Genomic DNA, 12,386 nt, shown 5'->3' with positions numbered 1-12,386 from the left:
CACTTCTGAGTTGCCTCTTTAAAGTATCTTACATTGCACAAAGTAGAAAATAAGCATTTTATCAATTTGACTTTCATCCATTCTTCAAATGAAATAACAATGGTATTGGTGTGCTGGACATCAACTTTTCATAAATCACAAGTCAAAAATGGGTAGTTTCTTTTATTTAAATAAAACCTGAAATTATAATTTGTATTAAACCATACATTTTTAAATGTCTCAAAATCCAGGAACAATACTACACTTGTATTTAATTGATTGTTAATATTGCAATTTCTTCAAAGATGCATAGTCTGTATAATCAGTCTGTACAGATGGTTTCAAACACTTAGCAATATATTAGAATAAGTTACAATTTTGATTTCAATACTGCAATGGCTTATTTTATCAGGCCAGATGCACATGCCCTTAAAACAGGCAAGGCAGCTTGTATAATAACAAAAATGCTAAACTGTTTAATGATAATATGCAGTACTACAAAGTGTATTGATCATTACGCAGAACATTTATATATGTTAAGTGCTCCTCTGGGGGGAAAAACACACATGGGGAAAAGCCAGTAATTCCAACATTAGTTTGCATGCTTAAATTTTTATGGCAAAACTTTAGTCAAATATTTTCTGTAAATTAAAATGGCAAATTACAAAAATAATTTGTAACTGTTATATGGCAACAAAAATAAATCATGAGTTTGATAAGATTTTGACTGTTCTTTGTAAAACAAATTAAAACAATCTGTCATTTTCAGTCATTGACTACATCTGACTGAATTCTGTCTAAACCTCTCTTTGATAGAGCATTATTGTGATTTGCTCATTATAGCTTTGGTAAAGTGTACATCATATTTAGAGTATAAAATAAATTCCTTCTTGATGTATATCATATGTAGAGGCATATGGTGGTTCAAAACAAAATTACCTTTGATTTAGTACATATCTTTAAATACCAGGCATTGCATGTCCTTCCACAATGACAATTATTTTCTTATGCTAAACATGGCAAACGGTCAGGATATAATGCATGTGTACAAATGTTTTATATTTTAACATTTTAACCTTTTGTTTTAGATATGTAATACAACATGATATAATGTGGCATTAACTTACGCTGATGTCTGAATCAGGATAAAAAATTCATACATTGACAAATATCCTTAGTAAAAATATGACAAAATAGCTGCTTTTGAAGGGTTACATATGTTGAAATATTTTCTGCATCAAAGTAAAATGTAGTGATTGGTCAAAGAACAGCCTGTCCACTGAATAACTACTGTTTTTGGTTTCAGTTTTGCTTAATGGAACTTTAATGATCCAATTTTACTTCTCAGTGGTTCGGTCATTTCTTTGTTGAGAGTCCCAGCTGATTTTGTGCTGAGCACAGCCTCTTCCAGGTGTAAAATGTTCTGAATTTTCCTTGGTAAACTTGCACCTGAAATGATCAAATCAGTGTTATGAATGTTATGAATCTGACAACAAAAATGACTGATAACTGAATGCAATATTATAAAATCACTTACCAACTCATTCAAATCTTTCAACTGGTTTAGCACGCCACTATCAAATTGCAGCATCAGATGCTTGTTTAGCAGCAGTATCTTGGGGTGCACCCTCTGTGTATGTCATCTGGCACGGGGAATCTCCGATATTATCTACAGCATCCTCCCACACATCCTCCTCTACCTCTGACTGAGGTTCTGTTGAAGTAACCACAGGCTCATGCTGCAAGGAAGCCTTCCTATTTTCTTCATCTGATACGCACTCTTCAGTTAAAACTGATGTCTTTACCTCTTTCGCAACCACAAATGGTGGTTCAACATCTTTAGACACAACTGAAGCTTCTGTCTTTGGTTCCTTTTTCTCCTGTTCAACTACCTGCAACATTGCTTTCTTTACTTCTGGTGTCACAACAGGTGGAGCTACAACTGGGGTAATAGCTGGTGTCATCATCACAGGGGCTACTGTAGTCACAGCGGGTGCCTCCATCCCAGTCACAACTGATGTTGCCTTTACCAAGGGCATGGCTGATGTTGTTGGTGTCTGTGCTACCTGCTTTGCAACTGGTGTTTGTACTGCTGGGATCACAGAAGGTGCTTCTGGTACTGGAACTGGTGTCTCTGCCACTGCCACTGGTACTGTTGGGCTCACAACTGATGTTTCTGGAATTACTGGAGGTGCAGCCTCTTTTGCAATCACTGAAACCAGAGCTGGTGTCTGTACCACTGGGATCATAACAGGTCTCTCTGCCATTGCAATTGCAGTTGGCGCTTCTGCGGTAGTTTCTATTACTAGGCTCACAACTGACCTTTCCGCTATTGGAATCACAGTTGGTGTCATCATCACTGGGGTTACAACTGGTGTCTCTGACACAACAACTGGAGTTGGAGTTTCCACTACTGGGATCACAGCAGGTGTTTCTGCTGCTGCAGTCACTGTTGAAACAACTACTGGAGGTGCAGCCTCTGTTACTGCCACTAAAACCTGACATGGTGTCTGTGCCACTGGAGTCAAAACTGGTGTCTCAACCACTGCAACTGGTGCTGGCTTTACTACTGGACTTTCTACTACTGGGATCATAACAGGTGTTTCTACTGTTTCAGCCACTGCTGAAACAGCTACTGGAGGTGCAATCTCTGTTACCATCACTGAAACCTGACCTGGTGTCTGTACCACTGGGGTCATCACTGGTGTCTCAACCACTGCAACTGCAGTTGACTTTACAACAGGTGTTTCTACTACTGGGATCACAACAGGTGTTTCTACTGTTGCAGTCACTGCAGAAACAACTACTGGAGGGGCAGTTTCTGTTACCATAACTGAAACCTGGCCTGGTGTTTGTACCACTGGGGTCACAACTGGTGTCTCAACCACTGCAACTGGAGTTGACCTTACAACGGGAGTTTCTAGTACTGGGATCTCAACAGGTGTTTCTACCTCTGCAGTCTCTGCTGAAACAACTGCTGGAAGGGCAGTTTCTGTTACCATCACTGAAAACTGACCTGGTGTCTGTACCACTGGGGTCACAACTGGAGTCTCATCCACTGCAACTGGAGATGACTTTACAACAGGAGTTTCTACAGCTGGGATCACAGCTGATGTTTCTGATGCTGCAGTTGCTGGTGGTGTAACTGGAGGTCCTGCATCTGTTGCAATTATTGAAATCTGAGCTGGTGTTTGTACCACTAGTGTCACAAGTGATGTCTCTACAGTTGAAGTTACTACTGAAGTTTCTACTTCTGGGATCATAATTGTTTCTGGTTCTACTGGAGTTCCAGCCGATGTAACTACTACAGGAGATACAGCTTCTGCTTCTGCTACTGTCACTGAAATCATAGCTGGTATCTCAGTGACTGGTGTCTTTGCCACTGCAGGTACAGTTGGTTTTACTGATGTGATGGAAACAATGGGAGTTTCAATTACTTGGCTCACAGGTGTTTCTGCAAATGGGGTCACATCTATTGTAACCTCTTCTGGAGGTACATTCTCTGCCACTGAAACAACAGCTGGAGTCTGCACAACAGATGTTACTGTGGCTGGGATTTCTACTACAGGTGAAACAGCTGTTTTCTCTACCACAGCTGGAGTTGATTTTACTGATGTGACAGAAAAAACAGGTGTTTCTACAACTGTGCTCAAAACTGTTGCTTCTGCTACTGTAGTCACTGTTGCTGTACTTATTACTGGAAATGCAGCTTCTATTACTATTACTGAACCAAGATCTGGTGTTGCTACCACTGGAATCACATTCTGTATCTCTACTGCTGGGGCCACAGCAGTCCTCACAATCACTGATTCAACATTTGGTGTTTCTACTGCTTCAGTCACAGCAGGTGTGTCTTTTACTGGAGGTACATCCTTTGACTCATTGCCTAGAGTTACAACGGGTGTTTCATCTAGAGGTGTAGCTGGTGTCACTACCACAGAAACAACAGTGGGAATCTCCACCACTTGTTCTTTGATCACTGTTGTCAACACTGATGTGTCAGTATCTATGTTTTGATTTTGTGACGCAACAGCAGAATTGAGAGTATCAGTTGTTTTTGCCATAGATGTAAACTCTGCTGTTTCTACTTCAAGTTCTGTAACCACTGATGTGACAACTGGTGTCTCCACTTGCAGTTCAGTTACTACAGCTGTCTCTACTTTCACTTCTGTTACCACTGGAATTTCTACCGTTGGTTCTGTCACTTCAAGCGTCTCAGCCCTGAGTTCACTCACTACTTGTGTTTGTATCTCAGAAACAGCAACTTCTGGCATTTCTGATGCAACTTCAGAGGTCAGTGGTGATACCTGTGCAATGGGGGTTATTTCCATTACTGCTGGTATTTCATCTTTAATTTCGGTCTTGTCTACCTGCAACTCATTTGACTTCTTTTCTGTTACCTGTTCAAGAGGTTCACATTTTAGCCTAGCGTTTTCATCTGCTTCATTGTTCTGTTCGCTCATATTACTAACCTCTATTTCTGTAGCAGTATAATTTTGTGCCAGCACTGTGATTGCAGCCACTTCAATCATAGTCGGCCCCAAATCAAACCCTTCAGGTTCTGGTTTGGGAGCAACAGCCATTGTATGTTTTTTTTCTGGAACTGCCATATCTTTCATTTCTGATGATGTCATTGCTGGGGCCTGGTCACCATCTATTGCTTCACCCTCTTGTTCTGTTGCCTCTGGTAGCTTAGATTTTTCGAGTACCTGTGTAACAGGTTCAGACTCTATAGGCTTCTCTTTACCAGACTGTTTTGTTGTGTTCTCTATAATGGCAACCATCTCTAAAACTTTACCAGTCTTAATATTCTCAATTGTCACTGGTTGTGCATTCTCTTTGGGAATCTCTGGACTTGGTTTGGTATCTTGACTCCAGTCTTCTGTTTGAGAAACCACAATTTCTGTTGCTAAAGGTTTTGCTTCTACTTCTGGCAACACCATCTCTAGAGGTTTCAGTATGACTTCAGAACTAGCTTCAAGCTTGGCTGGTGTTTCTGTGCGCTCAGGTACATCTTTTGAAAACTCAGGAACAACTGTGCATTCTCTTATTTCATGAACCATGTCTCCATTTTCACTTCCCGCATCAACGATTATTTCAGGAGATTCATCAGTAGTATTTGTGTGAGCAGAAACCTCTTCATTCTCTGTTTCATTGCTTTCAGTGTTTGTTAAAGGTTGCCTTTCCTTTACTGCATGTTCCTCTTCCTCTTTCACAAATATCCCATCCATTCTGTCAGTTGCACTGCCTTTCACTTTGTTATCATCCAAATCTGTATCAATGTCTTCTTTATGGAGCTCTTCAGTCTCTTCAACTAATGCTGGTTCTGGAAGTGACACCTCCTTGGCTGGCAACTGTTCTCTGTCTAATGATTCATCTACAGCTTCTGAAGTATTTTCAACCTCAATATTTTCAACAACGTCTGAAGCAACAGCATCCCCAGTCTCTTCTTCTACATGTATTTCCTTAATGTCCAGCTGTGGCATTTTTTCATCATAATTTTCTTCTGTTTTCTCACTGATGTCCTCCACAGTCACCACTGAATCACCTGCTAATAAGACTCCATCTTTTACGTCAACTTTTGTTTCACAGACATCAACGTGTACTGATTCAACTGCTTCTAATTTTAAACTCTCTTCTAAATCCAATGTCTCTGACTGTATGTGATCTGAAATTGGACTTACAATACTAACAGTCTCTTTGGTTTTCAGACACTCCACAGCAGAGGCAATGATTTCAATTGCTTTGACTTCTTTACTTGTGGTAGTGTCAGGAATGCTGTCTACATCACCATGTGTCAAAGACACAACTACTTCCGTGGGTGCAGCTTGCTCAAACTCAGCAGCTGACAATTCAACATCTAAGGGCGTCAGCTCTTTTTCAGGTTCAGCAGCTACTTGTCCTTCATACACAGGTTCCTCTAACACAGAATGCAGTGGACACTCTGTTTCAGGATCATGGGTGTAGTCTGATAAAACCTGATCCAGCCCAGCTTCACTTTGCATCGTCTCAATCACCTCTCTCCATTCAGTACTAGTTGTATGTTCCTCTTTTTTGTCTTCTATATGAGTTTCCTCTGATTCTTCCACAAGAGGCTCTGCCACTAATTGAATGATTTGCTCTGCGCTTAGCTCAGTTTCAGTGGCAGATTCTTTTTCATTTACAATTACTTTCTGATACTCAGTCTTCACTTCCTTAATTTCAGCTTCATAGACCTCATCTGTCCCAAGTCCTGCAGTTTCAGTTTCATCTGTAAAGTTATCAGAGACTAATTCAGTTGGGACAGCATCACATACTTCATGTATTGCCTCCACAAAGGGTACAGGGATATGTTCTTCAACAGATTCTATTTCTTGATATACTAGGCCTGTACATATTGGTGTTGCCTCAGTTTTCTTATGCGCAACCAAAACCTTTGTTTCCTCTGTTGTGGATGACTGTACAATATAAGGTGAAAATGACACGGCCAGAGATTCTTGGCTTTCATCTTTTGTAGTGACTGATTGAACACTTGGAGTCATGCAAATGGTTTGAAAAGCTTCCTGTAGGATCACATCTGATGTTTGTATGCCATATTCAGCTGACACTGGCGTAACATGTCCAGATGACCTGGGAGATTCAGTTAGTTGTGAGACTGCCGAGACCATTTCAGTAGTGTCATCCCCAATAAATTGTTCACTTGCTGGTTCTGGAGCAGTGACCGCATCAGCTGTCAACTCCACAATGTCCTCAGCTAAGGTGTCATCCTGTGTTTTCCACTCAGTAGATGATACTGGTGTTTCAATGCTTTCCTCATTGATGCCTTCTTCTGGAATATCACTCAGTTGCTGATGTTTGCTCACAAAGTCTGTAAGTTCTTCAAAGTCCTCTGATAATCCATGTATGACTGTTGGTCCAGTGTTAGTTGGAACTTTAGCTGCAATTTTGGGCACTAAGTTATTAGATGTGTCCTGTTCTAACACTTGTGAAGTCATCTCTGGCATCTCGTGTTCTATTGTGATTTCAACTCGTTGTTCATTCACCTCCTTCAGACTTTCAGGCTCAATTATTTCATACTCAGACAGAGGAATAATAGCTGGGGTTTCATCATCTTCATCACCTGTTTCATGATCCTTAGCACCCTCATCGGAGGATGTTTGGTCTTTCCTTGCATCTGATTTTCTCTTTTTATGCCCTGGAATAAGTTTCTTCATAGAAAATGATTCGTCTTTGTTCATCTCACTGTCTGAAGGTATCTGCTCAGGGGTACTACTTTCTCCAGTTCTGACCTTTCTCTTTGGGGTGACCATTTTTTTAAATGTTTTCCATGTGGATCCCATCTCTCCCTCTGCAGGACTTCCAGTTTGTTCATTAGATGATGTGAGATGATCATAATCACCCTCAATAGAACTTCCCAGTGGAGAGTCAGTTGTTTTCTCATATTCCTCTCCTTTGTCTGGCATTTCATCCTCATTTGTTTTTCTAGCCCTTTTTTTAGCAGAGCCACCACAAATCAGTGCCTCCCAGGAAACGGTGGTGTCAGATTTCTTTTTGGACTCTAGAGGGCTTACATCAGCCACCAGCTCCTCTTCAGCAGGTTTTGGTTCCCCAACCAGTGGTTCCTCGACTTTTGCAAGCGCTGTCAATTCCGAGGATGGTTTCGGCTGTTCAGAGACTTGTTCCTCAGCCTCAATCACCTTTTCTGCAGCTTTACTTTCTCTCTGCCTTCTTGTGGAAAATTTCCTGAAAAGTCTTTTAAGTGGACTTCCTTGTACCTTATCTTTCTCTAGAGAATTCTGAAGCTCTCCTTCAGGTAACAAGTCGTCATTATCCTTCTCCTGTGAATCTTTTTCTTCCTGTGAAGTAATATAAGGAATATCAAGGCACATACATTTACTGTCTTCTTTTTCTGCCTCTTCTAAACCCATTTTTTCAATTATTTTGAGTTCCTCTTCCTTACTCTCTTTTTGCATTTCCTCTTCTTTCTTTTTCTTTCTTAAACTGGCAAAGATTCCTTGTGTAAAGAATTGCTTGATTGGTGACATCGGTTCCTCCGGTTCAGGACTTGCTTCTTTTGCCAGTTCTTTCTCAGGTGTGTCCTCCACATGATGCTCCACTATCTTTATGTCCTGATCCAGCTCCTTTTCCTTTTCTGTTTGTTGAGAGGGTTCAGCTGCATCAGGCTGGGAAGATACCTCACTTTTTTGAGTCTCATCAGGTGTGTTTTCATCTGCTGCCACTGCACTGTTCTCCTGGGTGTCACTGGAGTCCTCTGAGAGACTTGTGACTTTTTCTTCTTGTTCATTTGCTTCAGTCTTTTCACATGTGTCTTTTTTTAGGGTAAGCTTAAATCCAACAAATCTGAAGATTTTTTTGAAGCCAACGTCATTGATATCATTCACTTGGTTGTCCTCCATAGCTTCTTCCTTCACAGTCACACTATCTGCATCAAGCATCTCTGTGCTCTCATTCTTCATGACTGGTTGAAGAGCATCCATTTCCTGGAGGTCTTCAATTGTTTCTGTGCCATTTTCTTTTAAAGTAACAAATCCTGAGCCAACTGACAAAAAATAAATAAGAATGAAATGTGCCAAGGTACGTGTGTGTGCTGTACACATAAAACATTTGTACATGGATATTTACTACTATATAAAAGTGCTGTTCTCATTTCATTTAGAAACAACGAGGGAAACAATGAAATGAATAACAATAATATAGTTTTACATACCATCTGCAAGTACTCTCTCCTCAAAGTTGCCATTTAATTCATCTGCATGGTTCCTTGTCTTTACATTCAAACTGGAGATCTGCCCGTTTTTCTGTAATAACTATATGGAAAAGACAGGACAAATTAAGGAGTGACTAACAAAGTAAATTATACTTTATAAATTATTTGTCATTAAATCACTGTAGCTCTTAACTATACATATTATCTATATGCTATTTTAGGCAAGTGAGTTGGAGTTGGATTCAAGTTAAGAAATTCCCCAAACATTTTACAAAAGTTATGACAATATCACATTTTCTGAATGTTAAGTACCGCAATGTAGTTTGAAGGAGATGGCCCTTGGGATAACTAACGAAACAAAATAACTGAACACATTTATGGAAGTCGAGTATCAGATAGCTCTCCTTTGACTAAAAGCCATCTCACAGACTTCCTGTTAAACTATGGCTGAACTCATCATGTTTTACATGGAAAATCAATGCACCCAGTGCAGTAAGGGAGAATTCCATCAATCCTTTGGGAATAAAAGTACTACAAATATCCATCCATTAATGTGCACACATAAGTCCAAAACAACTGACAAACCTAAATGCTGAAAGGAGATGGAATTGTGATATGTTGACATAAACCGAAATTGCATTTTAAATTCTTAACCTACACATTTAATCCAATAAAAGAATTCAGGTGAACAAGAAAACAAACATCAAAGGACAAACCAGAAATTCAACCCACATGATAAGAAGCAGTTTAGTAGCGATGAAACACTTTTAAATCTAAACTAAAGTTTGAAAAAAAGATATCATATTCTTTGCCAGCCACTGAGGATGCATCAGTTATCAGTGTTATTGATTTATTCTGCCTGCAATATTAACACTTGGCAGAGGACTTGCATGTGTGACTTTATCCAAGTATGTCGACTTCTGAAATTCTCATGCCACAAACTGTCAGATTCTGCCTTAATGCCTTAATTAATACCAGGCAAAATAATGTCTGTATGTCCTATACAATTTTCTTGAATTCACTACAGAGATGAATTAAAACAAATATTTTTTGAAATATAAAATTAATGCAAATTAAATAATGCGCTCTCTTATTAACTAAACTATCTAATCTGAACTACCAGAACCTAATGCATATTTTGTTCATACAATGAATTTAGGTCAAACACCTATAAATAGGACAAAGTCACCTAATCTTCTTTTGACTCCCATTACTGCAGTTAAATAGCTGCAAATGATAGTCGGGATGTTGCATTATGGACATTCCTGATAAATTTTCTACACCAAGCAAAACAAACAAAACCCAAAGTTGTACATAAAATAAACATTATTTGAGTAGGATTCACAACAAAATATTATTTCAGTCTTTCTACTTAAAAATGTCATGTTTAATGGTGTGTTACTTGCTATTTCTATGCAATTATTTGTGATATTTACTAGCCATTTCTGAGTGAAAATTGTTGCAAAGTAAAATTTAAGTGTATTGCTTCTGAAAATTGTATTGCTCCTGTAAATAAGACTAGTAAATTCACTTTCCTCTCTACAGTTTCACAACTGTGCTCAGATTTGCCAAAGCACCAAAGTCCACACTATTTTATAACTCTATACATTTACTCTGTAAACAATTGTCTAATTTACTTATCCAAAGGAAAAACGCCTGATAGATAAACAAAACAAAACTAAGAAATCCCTTCTCCTGAGCTAAAAAGAGCAACCTCTGACTAATAAATCGTTCCTGTCTACAACATTTTGAGCATCATATGCATGTTCTGCATTGGCGCAAAAATGCTGTCTAGATAGGCAGCACACTACGTTTTGAGATACAGCCCGTGCGTATCCTTGGATTCAGAGCTCGTGTCTTTGAAACTTTGTGAGGCGTTTCTCTGCAGCAGGAGGCTGGTTACATGCGTTCTACCTTGTCATCAGCACTGCCGTCATCCTGAGCATCGCTCGCCGCTGCAGTGAGCTCCTCCGCCGCTGCGTCCTCCTCACATCTGCTGTCCCGTTGCGCGGATGATGCCGTAGCTCCCATTTCACAATCCTTCTCTCGTTCTCTTCGGTTTCTTCCCTTTCACCCGATGTAACTGCAAAGCGAAAGGGGGAATATCCGAAGATGAGTGCTGAGCGGTGATCGGACTCAGAAGTGATGCATTTGGGCTCGATGCAAACTCTTTTAGGACACATCCTTCCTGCATCACATGAACACACTGGCACGCCTCGGCGCATCAATGGGAGAGAATGAGAGTCCTGGGCTGGGATGACCGAGGGACAGCCTCTACAACGTTTTTATCCCCTAATTATGCTTCTATATTAATCGAATGTGTTTATGTATAGGCCAATGATTGCATTAAGGCACTCAAAATATAGCTTATATTGTGTGTGGAATAACTATATTTGTACTTAAAAAAATAAATAAAAGACAAACGCTAATTTCAAAGTTGAAAACATGATGTACAGATCTCATGTTCTCACGGGACTTAATTATACTCCAAAACAATGCATTTTGTGATGAAATATTTATATTTAAAGCAGTTAAACTGTCAAATGGTTTATTATTTTAATGTAATTTAAAGGTCCCATATTGTCAAAACTGAAATTTCCTGGCTTTTTTCATGATAACTGAGGTCTAGGTGCTATATGTAACTACCATATAAGTTTCAAAACAGTCCAGCCTGGTCTCATGTTTATACGTAGGTATTAATACGTAACATTTACAAGCACAAAACGTACACTTTTGTACGTTTTTATTAATGCTAAAACGTACAATTTAGACGTATTTCAACGTTTAAAACGTACAAATCGCTACGTATTTTTAGCTAAAAAACGTAAAAATATTTACGTATCTTTTGTATCATTAAGATATTCGTATCAATGCATTTTTTTCATTTTATCAATAAGCGATTTAGATTTTTAGACCCCTTAACCTAACCCCAAACCTTAACCTACCCATTTTATAGCGAATATAAGGATATAAAACGCAAATGACCGAAATATGCAGGAAAATAACCATTTTAGTAACAATGTAGCATTAAAAAAAATGTATAGTCGCTAATTCCACTCCTACCTATAAACCTAAACATTTCTGTACAGTATAAGAAAAACATGACAGACAGATAAATGCAATTACAATCATTTATTTATTGCAAAAATATCAAAAGCAGTACCAAAAGTAATCCAAATAATTATGCGTTGCACCCGCAGTCCTCTCTGGCAGAATACAGTAGGTTTGTGTGATCCAGAGCAGAATTTATGTTGTTAATCGCTGAAAATATTATCCAGATAATTTTCCCAATCCACTCCGTGCGTGAACTCGTGAAGGAACGCGCGGCGCATCATTCAAACACACCTCACCAGAAACACGGCATGTCGCAATCTGTGACGAATGCAGGCGAGAGCCAATGAGCGTTCGATTATCCTGCCGTAAAACCTGTCGTTTGAAGCGGCAACATTTGAATTTGTAAAGAGCGCGTCAGCGTGGGGTTTGCTGCTCACGGTCACTGGACTCGCTGCTCGAGATGGAGAAGAAGATCGCCGAATAAAGGCTTGGATTTGGGTCTGTTCCTCGCAGTCGTATGGATTCGGAAGATTTGGATTACAGCACACTAATAAAATTGTTTCATTTCGTAATTATGTTGTGTTTTTGGCGTATTTTATAGTTCTGTTGTCAGTCACAGCATGTCGGAGAAAATGCCTTTTGTGGC

General features: G+C 39.3%; 1 protein-coding gene across 1 annotated transcript; it reads right to left on the bottom strand.

Moving 5' to 3' along the window:
* Window positions 1-2,153: 2,153 nt before the first annotated feature.
* akap12a (A kinase (PRKA) anchor protein 12a) lies at window positions 2,154-10,929 on the bottom strand (the record flags this gene model as incomplete). The annotated part of the gene is made up of 3 exons (XM_016492258.1): window positions 10,601-10,929; window positions 8,687-8,786; window positions 2,154-8,518 (listed from the first exon to the last, which is right to left on the bottom strand). Coding segments are annotated over exons 1-3 (6,582 nt in total), but the record flags the coding sequence as incomplete, so codon positions are not given.
* Window positions 10,930-12,386: the final 1,457 nt, after the last annotated feature.

This window comes from Sinocyclocheilus anshuiensis, unplaced genomic scaffold (assembly GCF_001515605.1).
Source record: "Sinocyclocheilus anshuiensis isolate Anshui unplaced genomic scaffold, SAMN03320099.WGS_v1.1 scaffold261, whole genome shotgun sequence".
Lineage (NCBI taxonomy): Eukaryota > Metazoa > Chordata > Actinopteri > Cypriniformes > Cyprinidae > Sinocyclocheilus > Sinocyclocheilus anshuiensis.
This window is presented reverse-complemented; position numbering and strand designations above follow the sequence as displayed.